General features: G+C 38.8%; 1 protein-coding gene across 1 annotated transcript in view; it reads right to left on the reverse strand.

Moving 5' to 3' along the window:
- Positions 1–457: 457 nt before the first annotated feature.
- SYCP1 (synaptonemal complex protein 1) overlaps positions 458–21,287 on the reverse strand; it is a 42,910-nt gene continuing 22,080 nt past the window's right edge. The window contains exons 17-32 of the mRNA XM_083746000.1: positions 20,696–20,799; positions 19,335–19,452; positions 16,095–16,165; positions 14,092–14,173; positions 13,590–13,652; positions 12,897–12,959; positions 12,424–12,486; positions 10,904–11,020; positions 9,959–10,069; positions 7,180–7,272; positions 6,571–6,645; positions 4,194–4,253; positions 3,856–4,005; positions 2,300–2,440; positions 831–917; positions 458–742 (exon numbers count right to left, since the gene is read on the reverse strand). Of these exons, the coding sequence (XP_083602126.1) occupies positions 599–742; positions 831–917; positions 2,300–2,440; positions 3,856–4,005; positions 4,194–4,253; positions 6,571–6,645; positions 7,180–7,272; positions 9,959–10,069; positions 10,904–11,020; positions 12,424–12,486; positions 12,897–12,959; positions 13,590–13,652; positions 14,092–14,173; positions 16,095–16,165; positions 19,335–19,452; positions 20,696–20,799 (1,542 nt within the window). The 3' untranslated portion in view covers positions 458–598. The remainder of the gene's footprint in view (positions 743–830; positions 918–2,299; positions 2,441–3,855; positions 4,006–4,193; positions 4,254–6,570; positions 6,646–7,179; positions 7,273–9,958; positions 10,070–10,903; positions 11,021–12,423; positions 12,487–12,896; positions 12,960–13,589; positions 13,653–14,091; positions 14,174–16,094; positions 16,166–19,334; positions 19,453–20,695; positions 20,800–21,287) is intronic.

Here is a 21,287-nt window from a genome sequence, read left to right on the forward strand (position 1 = left end):
TTACATTTCTAATCTGTTTATGTTAACCTATACATGCAAATGAGCATGCAGGAGAGGATTGGCAGAGGACTTAGTGGAGCACTATTTCATTCTTCTGTCCCCTGCTGGTCCTTAGCTGATCATAGAATGCTATGCATTGGTCATTACTTACAACCCTGATCAAGCCTACCATGTATGCATCCAGATAACCTTTTCTCCTGATGGCCCTGTGCAAAAGTACTCTAGATCCAGCAAGGGAGGGATGGGAAGAAAGAGGACTCTACTGAGCCCTACATTGATTCTTTTCCACACATGCACCTGTACCTACAGGAGATAGATCAGAACATAAGTTCTTGGGGAAGCTTATAATATTTAAATTATTTCTCTTTGTTTGTGTGTTGTTATGTTTTATTTCTAATGTTTTATGTCTTTTTTTGTGCAGTGAAGAATTCAATAAAAAGATATTTAAAAAAAATTATTCCAACACTTCCTGCCCTTTTAACAGACTCAGGACACCCTATCTTTTAAAAAAAAAGTTACTGGAACAAAAATGTAATGAAGGCAGAGTATTCAAATATAATAAACTAAACAATTAGTTCAACATTACAATAAGTTTCACTTATGTAAAAAGTTTTCCAGCTTCTTTCATTTTTTTCTTTCTATCCACTTTGGAGATTGCAGTCCATCCAGCATCTCGCATCTTTCTTAAAGCTGCAACCTTAACAGAAGATCCAGGAGTTTTCAAAGTTGGTGGCATGTGAACCTGTACACAAAATTGAAAACTTCGCTTAATTTTATTAACACGGCAATTGTGATATATGTTTTGGCTTTTAGTAAAATTGTGAAGATACCTTTTTTGGTGTCATGACACATAGGCAAGAAGTTTGTGGATAATCTTTATACAGCTTTTTAAACATTTCTTCCTCTGAAACGATGCTCTTGAAAAGAAATTGTTTTTTTAAAATAAATGCATAATAACATCTAGAGTCTTTCTTTTCCTTTTTCAATATACAACATGGAAAAATTATTTCATTACACACATCCAGTTTAAGAATAAGGGAAAACATCCTATGACTTTTTAAACTTAGAGGCCCTAGTTCACAGATCTTTGTGTGCAGCATTATGCTAGGTACATATCAATAGTACTGTGCTAGATGGATTATGGGTCTAACCTGATGTAAGGCAGCTCCTTATGCTTTATGTTATCACTATGCATGTTGGTCCAGAACCAAGAAGGAAACAAAATGTGGTATTCAACTGAGCTTCAGTCAAAGTAGACCTACTGAAATAAGTAGACCTAACTTAGCCATGTTTACTAATTTCATTTGGTCTACTCTGATTAAAACTTAGCTGGACACCACCCAAAGAGAAGGGCACTGAGAGGGCTTAGCTGGGAATAGCTAAGAACTGAAGTGCAACCACAAGGCTGGGACTGTATAAGCTGTTTTCTGGGAACTAAAACAGGCTGAGTGGCAGCGCTGTCTGCTTTTAGGAGACTGCTTGCTACTTGTATGTATATAGGAGAAAAACAAAGAAACAATTATTACAAGAATCTCTAGCTCTCTCATTAAGGAAATGAAACACTATAGCACTGCTTCTAGACCAGCTCTAGACCATCTCACTGTTCAGAGAACTGGGGAACACATAACAATATTATGCAATCTAAAAACAGTGTTATGTTTCATATAAGTATGTAATGGAAACTACAGAAGACTGGATAGACATGACTTTCATTACACACCAAGAAATAATTTGCTTAGTTATATTACTCTATGACATTTCAAATTAGGAAGAATTTCCGATAACAATTAGAAAGATCTTTGAAAAGCTCTAAATCAGGGACATGTAATCCTCCAGATGTTGTTGGACTTCAGCTCTCATAACACTCAGTCAGCATGACCAACAGTCAGTAATGATAGGAGTCCAGCATCTGTGGGGGGGTCCAATCCAAGGGGGGTATCAAAAGAAATTTACCAAACATAATATATGCCTCTATCTAAGTTTTTTTTTGTTCAGACCTATGTGAACCTTGAGGGGAAAATTATCTGGCTAGGTTAGTTGTTACTTCATAGGTTCCAAGGGCATCTGATCAAGGAGTAGTAATCATTTGTTCTGGTGAGAAAAGCAGTTACTTTTGGGGGGGAGATAATCCATGGAATCATACGGCTAGGAGGGGGGCATATTTTTATGTTGTAAAGCAAAAGAAATGGCATGTGATAACAAAAAGCACTTCAAATGCCTCTTTACACACACACACACACACACACACACACACACACACACAGAGACATATATGTATTTCTTATTTTCAAACTAATACCAGGAGGTCGTTCTCAGAGGTATCTGACTGAGTATCCAGTTCTAAAAGAACTTTTCTTTTTTTCTTTGTTACTTCTTCTGAAAGTAGGCTGGTGCTTTCTCTTAGTAATTTAGATTTTGGAGGTGTTTTCACAGTGTAAGTCTATATGGAATAAAAGAAATATTTTTTTAAAATCCATGATGCTAACTTTAACCTTTTTTAAAAAAAGACTCTTTTAAACCTAGAAGCCCTTGTTCACAGATCCTTTGCTTTAGAATTACACTATGTACAGATAGTACTGTCAGGCAGCTCCTTATGCCCTGTAATTTCTGGGCATGTGAGACCTGTCCCAATATAAGCAACCATGAATGCAGCCCCAAAATATGGAGATTCAACTACATATGTAACATTTTTTGTGTGCACAGAAGACTTGATTTGTAAGGAAATTTGTAGGTCTTGATTGGTTAAGGTGAAAAACATTTAGATTAATTAGAAAGGAAAATATTAATCCCAAAAAGATATATGTAGATTGTAAAGGAGTGGTCCCTACAAACTTTCTTAGGCTTTCCCCAAATAAAAATTTGTTGTGAAATAAATGCATGTGGTTGAAGTGGATTCCAACCTTTTTTCTCAGCTAGCACTGCATAAGTATAAGCAACTTGCCTAGTGAATGGAAATGCAAAGCTAGCTTTCCAGCCTGCACTGTACTCCCTCTGAGTAAGTGGCAGTGCTGCTGCTGGCAAGGTAGCATTGCAGCTCTGGACCACTGAGTGAGCCACTTCTGTGTATGGGTTAAAGATACCTCTTGGCTGGTTGCAATGATGAGTGTTCTTTCTCTCTGTGTGTATGTTGCCTTAAGACATATATGTGGAAGGCAATTATGAAGTAACAACAACAAGAGTGGCAAGTGATCTTCCCCAGTACGTAACTCTGCAACCCAGCTATCTTATCGGTATTAAATGATGGGGGCTATTTTCGCTAGTACTCTACCATCTGGGTGCTTAGTGAAGCTTTGATAGATAACAAACCTACACATTAAACCTACACCCTAAACAAGTTAATGTCAGTGGATGGAGCTTCTGATCTATATTGCTTACTTACAGCATTTAAAAGTGACAAGCTACATTACTGGTTAGCTGAGGATAGAGGAGCCATCAAATCACAATAAAGTGAAGGAATATTGCATCACTCATTAACTACCATACATAAAGTGGTAAATACACAACACAAAAAAATAAAATAATCAGAAATCTGGAAATAAAGGTAACACAAGACAACAAAGACATGAATCTACAAGCAGCCAGTGCACTGGGGCAATGCCATGCCACTGCCCTCCTGACAGTGACACTGTTGCCACTTACCAGATGGGGCAGGGCAGCAGTGAAATTTGGAGAATAGAAACTTTAAGCTAAATATTACTTTCTAAATAGTGATTTTTTAAAAAGAAAAAGAAAATCTACTCTTTCATACAAAATTTAGAAATGAGAATCTTAAATCAAACCCTGAACAAATATAGATAAACAAGTAGATAACAAACAAGTACATAAAACTGAAACGTAATATATTAAGAAACAAACCCTGGCAGGTGTCCAAGAAGACTTTTCTTTGTATTCCAACTTGTTCACATTAGCAGGTGTAAATTTTTGGGACATTTTCTTTTTGGAATGAAGAGATGGAGAATCTAGGCTATTGGTTTTAGGTGTTTCCATGAAGGATGTTTGTGTTTTCTACAATTAATTACAGAAAGCATAAAAATATGGAGTAAGTATGAGAAGAACACAACTACCATAACAACAAATATTACTAGAAAATTTTACTACTTCACAATGCATGTATCAGGTAGCTTATGCAATAAAAGTTGAATGTTATATTGTAGCAAAGCATAATAATTTTGAAAAACAGAAGTAATGGTCACCTGATGCCTTTTTTCTTTTTTAGAAATGTCACCTTTATTTGCTTCTCTTGCTAGCTTTTCCTAGACAGAGGGAAATAGTGCAACTTAAAAAAAACTTTTGAAGTTTTCTATTTAAATATACTTTTTTATTAGCACAAGACAATAAGGGAGCAGTTAAGTGAGAAGCTCAGAAAACCACTATCAGCTCTACCACAGTTGTTTTTTAAAAGTTAAAATCAGCTATGAAGGACCCCCCTACACCCCAAGTGGATTAGGTTCGTGCACTGTGGAAAGAATGTGCTTACCCCACCACCAAAGCTGCTGTACATTCCATGAGGCAAAAACAAAACAAAACACAGGTTCTAAAGTATAGGATTTCAGATTTCACACATTTGTCTATCTTAATATAGGGAGTCATCTTCCATTTAGTAGGGAATGATCTTAGAAGATCAGAAATCTGATTCACTGCATGTGGAATAGCAGAAAATAGAATGGTGGTTTCAAACTGTTCTTGAGGTCTAATACTCCAATTCCTCAAAAGACAGACAAAATGGATTTAAGCTAATGGCTCCTACAATAACCTGTTGCTCTCCTGACAGGAGCAGCCAATGCGAAGGTTGAGTGGGGGGGGGGGAGCAACTGCATGACCTGGCCTCCTGGCAGCAGTGTTGTTGCAGTTTATCAGGAGGGAAAGAGGAATAGGCAAGGTGGTGGGGAGGTTGGCATTCAGCAAACACACCAGCAGGACAGCTGGACTGGCTCCACCAGTACATTTCATAGTACCAAACTCCCTGCCATCTTGCCACTTCCTCCCTCCCTCCCTCCCTCCCTCCCAGTGATTTACCAATACCATGAGGCCAGGTCTGCACCATTGCCCCTTTCTGAGGCCATCCTAGCCTCCAAATGTTGTTGTACTCCAACTCCCACCAGTCCCAGGCAGCATGGCTAACGGTCAAGGTTCAAGGACATTATACTCCAAAAATGACTAAAGACATGGGCTAGATACCTCTAGTATAGGGGAATCCTGTGGCCAATTAAAATTATCCTTTATCTTTGGTGAAGCATTATCTAGATGAGAACTCCATAGTCAAGCTAGATCAAATAATTTTTAAGGTCCAAAAATATATCACTTGGGTGCTTAATACAAATTGACAAGTCTGAATTCCATTTCAATCTGAATGTGATTTGCTCAATTTGCATCACCACCACTTTTACAGAGCAGGTCTCTACGTAGCACAGATTAGCCAGTGCATGGCTAATCATGTTATATATATCATAAATGCATTGCTGCACATCACTCCAATCTCTGAGGAGTGCAAGATTCCAGGGATTCCAGGGTTTGTATTTCCATTGGAATGAGGGACAGCGGAGACTGTGGTGTCTTTGTGATACATGGTTTATTTACACATATATATAACCTGGGCCTCTAATGGAGGGGTTCACAGCATTAACAACCCCAGAGGGTCTTGCTTCTCCCATAGCAGCAGCTTTGAATTCAAACAACCTGCTGCCTCCAGCTTCTATCTCACATAACTCAACTGTCCACTCTGGCCTGTCTTTCTAATTACCAGTGAGTTGAGGGAGGGGGACTTACCCATTTGCTGTCTGGCACAGAGGCACATTCTTCGTTACCTTTATGGCCTATTACCTCACCACGAGGCAGCAACAGAGCTAGCCGCTCAGGTACTGGGAGCGGCACACATGCTGTGCACCAGGGGGTGAGGCGAGCCACCTATGGGGGCGGGGTGATCCACCCAGGGGGCGGGGCGATCGGCGCAGTGGCACAATCCTCCCGGGGGCCGATCATGGCATGGTGATACAATCCTCCCGGTGGAGGGCCGATTGCAGCACAGCAGCACAATCCACCCAGGGGGGATTTTGTCACCCCCCCTCTGTGATGACACCCAGGGTGCACTGCACCCACCGCACCCCCCTTCCTTATGCCCCTTCCATGATGCTGTTCCAGAAATTTGAAAACTTACTTAGATTTTAACACTTGCTGGATCCAGGAATTGCAGTCTAATAGACCCCCACTCCTCAAAAATACTCATAACAGTATGCTTTATGTCAACAGTTTGAACAATTTACTGAACAATACTGTTAATGAAGCTTTTGTGTTTTTTTATTAAAAAAACAACTATTTTCCTTCCCTCCCTTTTCCTTCAGGTGTTTAACAAGCATTTGCTTAAAAAGCGTTTTTTATAAGTCAGACAATGGTTGTCTTAAAAAGGCAAAATCATCATTATTCCTTAGAAGCATATTGCCACTGGGTGTCATTCACTCTTCTTTAGGGCTATTTAAAAGTAAAAAACAACTCCTGAACATAAGGGAGACATAAAGTAACCCAGATTATTTTCACAGAATTGTGTGCATAAAATTAAAAAACCAGAAGATATACCTTCTCTTCCATTTCTATTTTAAGTTGCTCCTGAAGGGAGGAGAGTTCCTTTTTCTTATTGGAAAGTTCACTTTTCTGAGAATGATAATTAGATAAAAACTTAGTAGCTCAGACTCTATTTAAAAACTCGTTCACATGCTCAACTTTTTCAGAAAAAATACATTAAATTAAATTAAATACAATTAAAAAAAATTAACTCAACCTTTCTTTGTTAAAGGATTGCAAAATAAAGTGCCTCTCTCTGCATGGCAGATAGTGATCTGACAGCTACAGTAAAAGCCACATTATTGAATTCAATTCACCATTAATATATATCTTCATTAGTACTCCTTGTCTCGTTTATTTTCATTTCAGTTTGTCCCTCATGTTTCCTATAGATGTACGGGAGTACTATAAATAGTTATAACATTTGTCTACATTTAAGAAAGTTGTCAGTTTCATTTTGACTCAAAATTGGACAGTGACTTCTAGTTCCCACACAAAAATTCCTCCATTGGATTAAAGAAACTGCAGTGAATCATAATAAAATATAGAAATAGGTACTGATGGGACAGTAATGGATAACCTGTAACCACACCATGGCTGAAATAGTTTAGGAGATATTCTTACCAAAGATCCTATTGTTGATGATACCTCTTGTTCTTTTGTCTTATAGCATTCTAGTATTGCATCTTTTTCTTCAACTGTCTTATCATATTGATGCTGCATAGAGGAGATGGTCATATGTTAATTCACATATAATATTTAACTGCTTATTCTGCCTGCTTGCAGCAGAGGAAGGTGGTAAGCAGCACCAATCTATTAGCTCTGCTGAAAGACCAGCTCCAGTTGCTTTCCCTCTCCCTGAACTGTTTTCATTTCAGCTGATAATTAGCAGCATAATATCTGTTTATGCACAAATCCTAATGGAATTCAATCAGGCTTATTCTGAGGTAAGTGAGTATATAATCCTAGCCTAAAAGAATGGGTGCTTCCAGATGGGTGTAGATTTTGTCTGATTCCTCCCCTCTACTTTAGTATACATGTATATTTATTTATATGAATATAAGCACTAATTTCACAATGGGAAAAAGATATAAAAAAACAAAACAAAATATTAAGTATACAAGTGAACGCAAATGGAGGAAATATTTGAATTAATGCAACCAAACACTGGTAAGGACTCATTATCAAGCCTACCCAGTGGCAGTGAAGGCAGCAAAGAAGGCATACTTTGCTGCCTCCATTGCATCTTCATCATGTAGTCCAGCAGAGCTTTTCCGGGTTGTATGAGGCCTTTTACAGGCTGGCTCAAAGGAGGTGATAGAACCAATGGTAGCTCACTGTGACTTGTTTTGCAAAGCATTTTGAGGATAAAATTGCTTGCATCCACCAAGACCTTGACTCTGCTGTTATAGCAGATGAATCTCATGGAGTGTCCAGAGCACAGTCTAGTCCTGTTGTGTTGGATGAGTTTCAGTTGGACAAGATCCTCGGATCAGTCAGGGTGACCACTTCCTCTCTAGACCCTTGTACTTCTTGGCTGATAAAATCCAGCAGGGAGGGAACAGCTGGCTATGCCAAGGAGCTGATCAATGCCTCTTTACGAGAGGGGGTGGTCCCTGCCTGTTTGAAGAAGGCAGTGGTAAAACCACTCCTTAAAAAAAAACCTTCCCTGGATTCAGAAAACCTAACAAACTACTGGACAGTTGCTATTCTCCCTTTCTTGGGCAAGGTTCTGGAGCAAGTGATCGCTTGTGGTTTTTTTAATTGAGTGGTTGTTTTTATTTTTATTTTATGCATTTGATATTTTTTGTGAACTGCCCTGAGACCTTCAGGTATAGGGTGGTATAGAAATGAAATAAATAAATAAATAAATACATGTTGAAAGATTAATAGCACATATATTAAGGTAATTTTAATCTACTTTAGTATTTTAACTTGGATATGTTTTTAAGTATGGTTGTATTCTTTTATTTTAATGTTTTACCTTTTGATAGGTTGTATTTTACAATCATGCAGTGTAAAAATTTAATGAAATAAATAAATCAATATAACACCTACACCCCCATCAGATAATACACACAACCAAGATTTCAGACACCCCAGTTTTTCAGTGTTGTTGTTTTTTTTGTTTTTTGTTATAAATAAATAAATCACTGGCACACCAAAGTAGGCAGGAATTAAATACCATATTTTTCGCACCATAGGGTGCACCGGACCATAGGGCGCACCGAGTTTTTAGGGGGGAAATCAAGGGGGGGAAATTCCCCCCCAGCCCCAAAGAGCAGCGTACAGGCTGCGCACAACCTCTCCCTGCCGGAGGGGTTGCGTGCAGCTATGGCACAAGCCAAGGCAGCGAGCAGGATGGATCCCGCTCGCTGTTTTGGCTTCCTCTTTAGCCCTGCGCAACCTCTCCTTGCCAGGAGAGGCTGCGTGGGGCTAAAGAAGCCATAGCCCCGTGCAGCCTCTCCTTGCCGGAGGGGTTGCGCGCAGCTATGTAGCAAGCCAAGGCAACGAACGAGATGGATCCCACTCACTGTTTTGGCTTCCCCTTTAGCCCCGTGCAGCCTCTCCTTGCCGGGAGAGGCTGCGTGGGGCTAAAGAAGCCATAGCCCCGTGCAGCCTCTCCTTGCCGGAGGGGTTGCGCGCAGCTATGGAGCAAGCCAAGGCAGCGAACGGGATGGATCCCGCTCACTGTTTTGGCTTCCCCTTTAGCCCCGTGCAGCCTCTCCTTGCTGGGAGAGGCTGCGTGGAGCTAAAGAAGCCATAGCCCTGTTCAGCCTCTCCCTGCCGGAGGGGTTGTGCGCGGCTATGGCACAAGCCTGCATTCACTCCATAGGACGCACACACATTTCCCCTCAATTTTTGGAGGAGAAAAACTGCGTCCAATAGAGCGAAAAATACGGTACCTCATGAAAATGCAAATGTTTAAATTGCTACATCTGGAGCTACACTTACTTTTTTGCTGCAGCAGATCTCACTATTTAAAAGTACCTTTTAATACATATAATATAAATAATAGGTCGTATGTTGGAAAATGAGAACCAATGCAGCAAATATAACAATCCTCAACTCCATCCCTCATGGCCCTTCTCTTGATTCTAGCTTGTATGTGTTATGTAGTGAAGTTTCACCCTGGGCCAGCAGGGGGATACTGTATATAGTTTTCACTTAGGTCTGTAGATAGTTTTCACTCAGGTCCGCGTCAGTTATTTTAGGCGGGAAACTCTGGGCTGTTGTTGCTACAATGTTGACAGCCGGCTGCCTATAAAAGCAGGCCGACTGAGCTGTTTGCAGTCAGTTCTATTCCAGCTTACAAAATAAAGAGCTACTTGGAGAAATCGCTGTGTCGGCTGCTATGTCAACCCACAACTTAACAGTATGTATAAAAATAAGTTGTGTTTACCTTATGCTTTTCCATAAGTGCTACCATTTCAGTTATTTTGTGCTGACATTGAATGTCGATTTCTTTCTGCTTTGCTACTGCTTCATCAGCTACGAATTTCATTCTCTCTGCCTATTAATATCATATGTGAATGAAATAGTTTAATGAAATAATATTGATATTCAATAATTATATGTGGAACCTATGAGTTAAATTCAGTGGCTGCACCAATGGAACAGGCCATCTGAACCAATATGGATAAAAATAAATCATTTTTTAAAGTAACAATTAAAGACTAAATTTTAACAAAAAATACAAAATCTGTTTCTTTTATTATAAAAAGTTGTAGATTCTAAGAGAGTAATTAATCCAACCACCCTAGTTCTAGTTAGTGGATCAAACAGCAGGCTTTGAATGAACAGTGATGCTATACTGGCAAGTGAAATACCTGAGTCATAACAAAGTTCCTGATCATGGTATAATACTACTGTGCCTTTAATACAGTCTAGGAGGGTAGCACTTATTCTATGGATTTAGCCTTAGTATCTTTTTATACTTGTGAAAGGAACTCCCAGTACTTTGGGAGGCAGGAGAGATCCCTCATCAATCCAAGTTTCATTTCTCTCATCTCAGAAATCAAACACCCACAGCTCAAGATTGTAGGATAAACCTTTCCTTTGGCTGACCAAGGCACAGAGCTTAAAGCTCTTTTTCCATCAGGTTTTCCCAGTGTGAAAGTTTTTAAGCTCTCTACCTGAAAGAAAAACCTGCATTTGATGCTTCCTGTCCTCATCCCGAACCATAACATGTGGGGTACATTATGAGTAAGACAGATCAGAGTATGATAAACAGAGACTGCTAGGAACTGATAAGCAGATTGATAAATCCCAATCATGTAAATAAAAACGAGTTTAACTTACGCAATTTATGCAAGTTTACAAAATGTAAAAAAACTTGAACTCTTACCTCTTTGAAAAGTTTTTCTTCTGCTTCTCTAGCCTTCTCTATTTCATTTTTATAGTTGTCAGTTGTTTCTTTATGTAATTTCTTTATATTTTCCAACTCTAATTGTAATTTATTCACCTGTAAATTAAAATGTATGACTCAATCACAAAAGTCAAAAGACTGGCCTATGCAATCTCTAATCTGCTGGATATATTTTAGCACAGCACAGGCATCCACAACCTGTGGCCCTCCAGATGTTTTGGCCTAGCTAATAAGACCAGTGGTCAGGGATGATGGGAATTGTAGTCCAAAACATCTGGAGGAGCGAAGGTTGGGGATGCCTGTTTTAGCATACTGTGAACACCCCTGTCATTTTTGGGTTTTCCCTTGCAGTGATCCAAAGGAGAAGAAAAGTATTCCCAGATGGACTTTTGAAGTAACTGCAATTGAAGCAGCAGTAAGGAGACAGCAACCAGTGAAGCCTTCAAAAAGGAAAGTAGCTCTTATTCTGTTATTAGATGAAGTACTGTATGTTATATTCACAGAGCTCTTTTTCTGTACTCAAAGCATATATCAGCAGAGTTTTAGAGAATTAGTAGCAGTGAACCCATATGCAGAATCAGATCTGCTGCCATTTTCCAATGAAAGTGGTGGAGTGCCAAGGAAGATATGAAGTACAGTTTCAATCCCAAGCATCTCTAGGTTCAATACCAGGCATCTCTAGGCAAGGGCAGAGGAAGGGGTTTGTGGTAGGTGTGGGTCACCCTGGGTGTCACCACTGAGGGGGGTGACAAAATGCCGGGAGGCACTCACTGCAGGGCCTGCAGCACGCCCGAGCCATGTGTCTCTCCTGGGAGACACACGGTGGCTTGAGTGCATGCAGGCTCCGCACTGCCCAAATGGTCCGCCCACTGCCTCCCCCCCTCAGCTGTATGGTGGCTGAGTGGGAGGAGGCAGGCACACTCCGGAGGCCCCACAGTGTGCCCTGCCCCTATGGGCAGCTCACCCCACTCCTGGGCACGCCACCCCAGGGGCCTGAGCGGCCACTGTCTTTAGACAGGAGTGGGAAATACTCCTGTCTAAAATCCTGGAGAGCCACCTTCAGTTCATATAGATAATGCAAAACTAGATGGACCAATGGTCTGACTCAGTATAAGGCAGCTTCCTATGTCTCTGGCTGCTCTTTTAAAGATGACAAACTATCTCCACTTTTCAGAGCCAAGCATGTACTTGTAATTTAACTGCTCCATATCCCAGTTCTAGTGGAAGATCATATCAGGGCAACTTGTTGAATGATCTTGGTGCTCTGCTGACTATGCAAACAAGTATCGAAGACATTCCAGAAGAACCCAGCTAGAACTTGAAATGGATAATAATAATAATAATTTATTTATTTATACCCCACCCATCTGGCTGGGTTTCCCTAGCCACTGACTATTTCATTCACAAAAGTGAACATCTTGTAGGTCTTAATTCCTCAAATTTTATATTTCTTTCCTCTGCAACTATTATTCAAATGACACAGAAATCAAACATCTTACTTTTTCTTCTGTAATACTGGATTGCTTGCTCTCTGTTGCAACTTTCTTTCGCAAAGCCTTGTTCTGTTAACAAGTAAGGTTTTATATTTACGAAATTAAAATTATATTGTGATTTTCTGCCACTAAAGCTATGATACATAATAAGCAAATTGGACCAGTAAAAATATTCAGTTATTTTGTCTTTATTTTTCCCCAACAATGTAGAGCATTCAACAGTATGGCCAGCGTGCATGTGCACTCGCACACGCGTACACACACATACACACACACAGAAAATATTGGGGTACTGAATTCTGAGAAAATTCATAAAGACTGTGGGTAGCCAACCACATATGACTGTAAAAGGACAGCAGTTCTACTCTATGCTACCAGAAGTTGCTTGAGGATCCTTCCTGGTACCCTGGTATACAATTACATTTTATAAATGATATAATTCTATATCTATATTTTTATAATTCTAAAACAGTACTTACATCTTGCTGCAATTCTTCAATATTCCTGGATTTTGTTTCAATTTGTTTCTTTAAACTGTTAATCTAAAAATTGATAAAAATATATTTCAAACAATAAGATACCAAATGAGTACTTAATGATCACTTTACCTTTGTTAAAACATCTGACAAACATGTACCCTACTGATGTTCTGTTTGTTTGTTTGTTTGTTTGTTTGTTTGTTTGTTCCTTGTTTTGATAACTTCAATAAAAATGATTTTTTAAAGAAAATGCAGGTAGATATTACAATATTAATTTTAGTTGTAATTATTTTGTTAGAACAAATCCTTTTGCATAGAATTTACTCATGAGCTTGCTAAGCTTGCTGGTGTGAATAGTTATCTCTTTATAAATCCACTGAAGTAAATGTGGCATATATAGGCAGGATTGTAAACTAGAGTAGTTGTGCTAAGATTATTTTAATTTGTATTTAAGTATGTGCATAAAATAATTTGCTTACCTGTAACTACTTTCTGAAACATGTACATCTATAAGTTATCTTAATAATAATTAAACTATGAAATCATTAAAAATGAAACGATAAACCAGTAATGATTGCAACAAGCATTTCAGTTATGCATATGCTTTTTTTCTATGTAAATACTGTTTCTGAGAAACTGAAACATTGTAGAATAAAGCATTGAACAAACATGAAGTAAATTATACTTTCATACCTTGCTTTCAAATGTTTTCAGTTGTTTTTCCTTTTTAGAAATTTCATTTTCAATATTTCGAACCTGAAATTATATTGTAAAATCTGACAATTTTTTTAATGATAATATTTTCATAATTTAAAATCCTGCCTTTTACTGTCTTTAAGCGTACCAAAAAACCTCACATCCAGCTTTGAATATAACACTTCATCTATACAGAAAGTAATCACAATTATTGAAAAAGGTATAAACAAGATTCCTGAATTGCATTAATTTATGATCAAGAACAATCACACGTAACACACACATATATGTACTGGCGGTTAACCATCCCTGATATAGATAGTAAGGGGCTTATCCTAACCCTCCTGCTCTTGCCAAGTAAGATTATAAGGAACATTTGTTTCTTACATTGTTACAATTAATTAATGTTCCTACATTGTAAGCTTTATAATAAATAAATTATTTTTTAGCTCATCAGTTTACAATTAAAATATTTACATAAGAAGGACCAATATCATACATTGTCTTCACTTTCATCAAGTTTGCTTTTTGCCTCTTCATTTTTCTTTTTCATCTCTTCTTTTAGGCACTTTAATTCATTGCTACATGACAAATTAACAGAAAGGGTTATTACAGTTAACAAATAGCTGACTAAATATATAGAACAGAAAAAGTGGCTTTATTTACTCTAAGTCCGATGTTATTGAGGTATGATCTTTCTGGCAATAAGAGCTGTTTGACAATAGAACAGACAATAGAAGATGATGGATTCTTCATTGTTGGTTTTAAAGCAGAGTCATGGACACTTTCATTGAGATTCCTGCATTGCAGGGGATTGGACTACATGACCCTCATCGTTCCTTCCAACTATACAATTCTATTATTCTATGATTCTACTTTCCTTCCTATATGGACATCCTTTTGCATGGCAAGTTCTTTCCACTGCCCCCATCCAACCTATTGGTTCTTTGAACTGAACCCCCCCAACCCCCCCCAACTTTGCAGGCTATGTTTGGTATTGGGAATTTTGGCCCTCCAGATATTGCTGACCTGCAACTCCCATCATCCCTGGCCATTGCCCATGCTTGCTGTGACTGATGGAAGTTGTAGTTCATCAACATCTGCACAGCCAAAGGTTCCCCTAATGCTCACTTTCAAAGGAGAAGCAAGCATTTGAAACCTCTAAATTCTTGTTTGACACAGATCAAAATCTGAGCCAGAAGACTTCCTGACTGACTCCTTCTTTGCAGATCTTATCCTGGAGAACATCATGGGGAGGTGGGGTAAAAGTCCCCAGGGAACCCTTTTACTCCAGAAACGGTGGGTGGAATTTTGCCCAGTAAATTTAGACTGTGTACCTAACATACCTTTAAACCACAAACACATTTCCCCCCTCAAATAATTATAGGTAGTGTAGTTTACTACTTACAGAATTATAATACCCAGAAACCCTTAACAAATGCTGAGAATTCTTTGAAGGAAAGAATGTGTTTCAGATGTGTTTAAAGGTATATACACAGACTCAGTTTTCCCTAAGCCAACTATTAAAAGCTTCTACCTAGCAAGGCAATGATGTGATCAGAATAGAGCCCAACCCAGCTAAGCCCTCGTCAACCTACGGAAATGTCTCTTTTCATTTTGCTGCATGCTGCATTGAAGAACTGAGACTAGGCGGCCCCCCAGTGAGGTAGGCTTTTCCCTCTAGCAGCAGGGTGTTTTTTTTGTGGAACAGTCTTTGAAAGTAAGACAATGTTTTAGGGAGGTGGTCTTATTTTCAATGTCTCAGGCAATGAACCAATTGTTTTGATAATAATTTGATTCATTTTTGGTAAAGAAATATAGTGTCCAGTGATGGATACAAGGGTTCAACTGGACAAGGCCCATTATTTAATAAGATATCATTAATCTTTACACCTATTTCATTTCCACATTTTAAATGTGAGGGTAAATTAAATTGATTTGAAATTTTAAAAACTTTCAGTAACAGCTAAGAACTGATTCTGAATAATGTACTAATTTCAAACTGATCTATGTCAGTTAAGTTTAACAAAAGAGGCATTAGTATATAATAATAAAGACAATAGGCTGAGTCCAGACTTAACCTGCACTTTAAAGCTCAGTTGGAACAAATGGCAATCTGTGGAAAACCCAAATCGATGTTTGTTCTGATTGAGCACCAAAGAGGATTTTTGCAGGGAAAGCTCCAGGGCAAAAACAACAACATTCAGACACAGAGCTTTTAGTCATGGACCTTAGTTGCACTTAGTTCCTAAGAAAGTCAATGGCCTTACGTCATGACTGACTGGATCCATCAATTTCAATAGGACTTGAACTATCTTACAAAGCAATCCTAACTGAGTCTAGTCAGATGTAAGGCCTGCTGAATTCAAAGGGGTTTACTCCCAGGTTAGTAAGATTAGGATTGCAGTTAGAACCTAATACTGTGAAATTATAATATAAACTGAAAATATTCTATAGTAAAACATTCTATAATATAGTGAAAAGATTCTCATTTTTTCTTGCCTTAACTGGATGTTTGTTTCTTTTAGGTTTTGTATTTGCTTTTCAGCCTTTTCTCCAATCTTTTTATTGTCCTGAACAAAATTAAAAGCAATGTTACTGAAAATAGGTATGATATGCATGGAACTTTATATACTAATATAAAAATGGCCACAAATGGAACATTTACCTTGGATAGCCCACTGCCACAAATAAATTTCACAATATAATATGGAAACATAGTAAAAATGTGAATGCAATATAGAATATGCAATACAGAAAGCAACAAGGGTGTGAGCGCCATCTTCTGATATTCTGAAGAGAATGGGTTGCTATTGAGTGAGAGGCAGAAGTCACAATGTGTTTCCAATTCAGATGCTAGATGCCCAGGGGAATGCCATGGGGAGGAACAACTTTGGTAAGAACATTGATGAGCTGTTCCTGTTTACACACTTGGATAACCTGGGTGGATAGATAATGATGTAAGTTGCCACTGAAAGATTGGTTGCAAATATTGCATTTTGACTGTTGGGAAGTACATAATGGTCACAGTGGGATATGGTGGAGTAAGCATGGTGAGGTGGAGGGTATTGGCATGTTTCTGGAAGGGGAAGTTATTATATGGTAAAATATAGGTATCATAAAAAATAGAGAGGGGGATTGGCTGCAGGCTGCTCCCTCTACCTTGCAGCCAAGTAACTGGTGATTTGGTGATTGGTGGAACTGTTATTCAATGTCAGGTACATAATAAGTCCACCCTCATCTATGATTTAATTATGGATGAGAAAGCTGAATTTGCTTGTATAATAAGCAAGACCTGGTTGGTAAGCTGGGTGGAGTAGAATTAATAAAGTTATTCCCACCCTGACACACACACCTCTAGATACTCAGTACAGCACCAACCAAGGCTGAAGGACTAGGGGTTGAGAGTCTCTGTGGTCCATCTCTTCTACTTACCAGAAAACCCTGTTTGCCTTGCAGTGCATCCTGAGAGATACTACCTGTTGTTAGGTCAACAGGACTGGGGTTGCAGATGGTGTACCTACTGCCTCCCTGCTTGAGCTCATTCAAAACACTACCCAACCCTTTGTCACGTATATGCAAAATTGATAACAATACAAACAACATAACAGGCTGTATGTAACTATATAAATTCTTTTTCAAGTGCGGTTCAACATATCATATAAAAATATATGGTTCTATAGAACAACTTATCATATAAACTAAACATTGTGAGAAATTAAAGTCCAGCAGATTGACCAGGAAATACAATCTATTCAGTTCTTATATTAGCAATATCCATGGTGTGGAATTCTTATATCAATCTTGTAGTGTTCCATGTGAAGATGCTTTTAAGAATTCTAGCTTTCCTTGTATGCAGGTATCAGACGAAGAACTTAGAAGAATGGCACATACAGAAAATAAGACAAGGATTCCAGGATAATTCCTTGTTTTGCCCAACCGGGCTTCATCAGCTGTGCATACTCTGGATTATATAAACGAACATAATGAGATGTCTATAGAACCATATATTTTGATATGATATGTTGAATCACACTTGAAAAAGAATTTATATAGTTACATACAGCCTGTTACGTTGTTTGTGTTGTTATCCCTGATAGAGCTGGCAGAAGTAGTCTCAACAGTGGTGCAGACAGTGGTTCTATGACTTCAACATTCACACAGAGGTTGCCTAGCTTGGACCAGTTCAATACTTCAAGGCCTCCATGACATCTATGGAGCTGTTTCAATTTGTCTTGGGCCAATACACAGTACACGCTTGATATACTATTTACTTCAGGGCAAGTTAAGAATAGAGCTGACCCATTTGTTATGACTAGACCTCTATCTGATAAAGTTTGGACTTAGGACACCAGCCCTTTATGTAGAGGTAGGAGATTTATTTGGATGGTTCATCCCTGGAGATTTGTGGGATCTGATAACTATTCCAGTAAAAACAGTTGATGAACCTGTGAAAATCCTTGCATCATTTTGGTACAGTGAGATGAGGAGGGCTATTGGCATGATAGTTCTGGACTATCACACTCCAACACAGGGTAGCTCATTGTGCTCCTTGGTTTTCCTCTGAGTGATGAGCAATGACTCCTGGAAAAAACCTTCCTGGACCCTGAGGTACTTGATAACTACTGCCCAGTTGCTCATACCCGGGGCGGGGGGGGGGATGCTCAAGAGGGTGGTGCAAGTTCAACTACAGACCTTTTTTGGGAAAAATTGATTATATGGACCATTGCAATCTGGGTTTAGGCCTGGTTTGGCAGAGAATTAGCCTTGGTCACCTGGAAAAATGACAATCTCCAGAGGAGGGACAGACACAGTGCAACCATATTGCTTCTGCTGGCTCTCCCAGCAACTTTTAGTATCATTGATCCTCCTGAAGAGTTTTTGTGAACTAGTGGTTAGGAGCATTGTTCCACGTAGCTCCATTCCTTCTTGCATAGCCAGTCTCCGATGATAGCACAGGGGCTATGTGCCTATACCCTGACAACTCAGTAACAGGGTGCCAAAAGGCACTGTTGTATGCCTAATGCTATTTAACAACTAATGTTATTTAAGCCATTGGGGTGGGCCAGCGTGGTGTGTTGTGTCCCTTGCTGGGCACATATCACAGCAGGCCTAAGGGATGTGCTCTGGCTACCTGTTGGCCATCCATCTCTGTTCTGGCTAGCTGTTAGCCATCCGAATCTTTCTTTTCTTGATACTTACATATAAAGTCCTAAACAACTCTGAATCACATTAGTGAAATACCAACGTCTCCTACATTGCCAGGTAAAACTGTCAACAAATGGAACTCAGTTAACTGAAATATTGTTTAATGAGAGCCAGTGTGGTGTAGTGGTTAAGAGTGGTAGACTCGTAATCTGGGAAACCGGGTTCACGTCTCCGCTCCTCCACATGCAGCTGCTGGGTGACCTTGGGCCAGTCACACTTCTTTGAAGTCTCTCAGCCCCACTCACCTCACAGAGTGTTTGTTGTGGGGGAGGAAGGGAAAGGAGAATGTTAGCCGCTTTGAGACTCCTTAAGGGGAGTGAAAAGCGGGATATCAAATCCAAACTCTTCTTCTTCTTATTCTAATGGTGTTGTTTTACTATAATTATTTTAATTATGGATGCCTACATTTTAACATTTGTGGAATCATAAGCAGCTTATAAAATATAAAAAAAATAAGTCAATTTTGGCATTAAACAATATAAAAATAAATCATAACCATATTTCATTATTTCAATGAAAATAAGGGAAACCTGCCTTAAGATCTCCTTGAAGTTTTTTAAAATCAATAACTATATTATTTTTCTCTGTTGCAATGCATTCCTTGTCCAATAAAAGTCTACTCAAATCCAGGCTTAGTTGCTCATTCTTTACTCTATTAGAATAATAAAGAAATATTAGAAATAATTATTTTATATGTAATAAAATAATAATCAAGTGTGTGATTATAGACACAATCCATACATTGGGTGGTATCCAACGAAGTGCTTCTGCTAGTTCAATGATTTCTACTTGTGCAATGGAACTTCTGCCTCTCCTCTCCCTCCCCCCCCCCCACTCCTGTGCTAGCAAAAGCGCTTCATTAGATACCACCTACAGTTAAATAGTTTCATAGAGAGAGGTTTATACAATGCTACTATTCGGTGAAATCAGTAGGCTGGATTGTGTCCCACTGTTTTTAGCTTGCATCAGATAGAATAATGTGAACATTTTGTTTTTATTTATACATTATTTGTATATAAATAAAAATAGTATTAATGTGAGATGGATGTACCGTATATAAGAAATTTAATGTGTAGTAAAGTCAATGTAGATTTTGCAACTACAATATTGTCTGCTTGGGGACACAGCTCCTGGATCTACTACTGTCAATGAAGGCACACTTCAGTGACTTTCTACCATCTTTGCCTGGTGGCCTAGCTAACTTCCTATCTGGATAGGATACCTGGCTTCAGTAATCTCGGCTCAAGTGAGCTATAGATTAAATTAGTGCAATGCACTATATGTGGGGCTGCATTTAAAGACAACTTGGAAACCACAGCTGATGCAGAATGCAGCAGCAAGAAAGTTAACAGGAACATTGCAGAATAAGTATATAATACCAGCTCTGGCACATCTTCACTGACTGCAACTTGAACATATTAGGACCCTGTGTTCATCACCTGAGTCTTTCTCCATGTACCGCCTCTGAAAAAAGTTCAGAGGATGGTGGCAAGGGAAAGGGCCTTTTTGGATGTGGTCCATGTCTATGGAATGCTTTACCCAACAAGGTCCACCTGGCACCAACATTAACATCCTTTCAGAGCTATGTTTAAATATACCTCTTCTCAAAAATTCTAAGGGGATATGATTATCATGCTAACTGCAGTTTCTGTACATATGCATGAGATGCTATTTTGATTTTACATGGTCAAATGTGATGGTTTTTTAAAAACTGTGCAAGTTGCCAAGAGAACTTTTTTATTATGTGACAAACTGAAATAATAAACAGTAATAATAAAAATAAAACAATTTTTGTTAGGGTATTACATGTCATAGTTCACTAAAAACAAAACATGAAATGAAATAGCTTTTCATAAGCAACAATTTGCTAGTTTTTATGTATAATAAGAACATACTTTTCTTTTTCGAGCTCTGCTGTCACTGCTGTAAGCTGCGCTAAGCAATTTTGTTTATTTTCAAATGCTCTAGATAACTCCATTTCCAAGTCATGCATTTTTTTCTGCAGGTAAAAAAGAATTTGCACTTTACACCTACTGTGTCCAACAACTTCAATGAAACAAGTTTTGTTATATTAGTTGAAGTTTTCCCACAGCAGACAAGGCAGTTTAAAAAAGTGTGAAAACTGAAGGATACCTGCTTAAAATGTGGATGGAATGAAATCCTTGAGTAGCACTAGTTCATGCGCCCCACATCTCCATTCATTTCTCCCTCTATACATGGTCAAGATACTAGTAGTTTGGGGCTCAAGTAACTTGACAGCGAGTTAGATTGAGCACACAGATCTCCCACTCTCTGGGTTGCCCTGGCCACTACCATGTGTGCACATGCTAATAACAGGCAAAAGGGCTCTGCAAGCCCCATGTGCTCTGTATGAGTTTTATGCTCAGAGCATGATCCAGCGAAACAGTGCAATCCAAATCCCAAACATACCAGGATGAAAGAGTTTGAATTCAGCGGGTCTGGAGCTTTCTTGGTTCAGCTAAGTTA

This window comes from Podarcis gaigeae (assembly GCF_964106915.1).
Source record: "Podarcis gaigeae genome assembly, chromosome: 6".
In the NCBI taxonomy this organism is placed as follows: Eukaryota; Metazoa; Chordata; class Lepidosauria; order Squamata; family Lacertidae; genus Podarcis; species Podarcis gaigeae.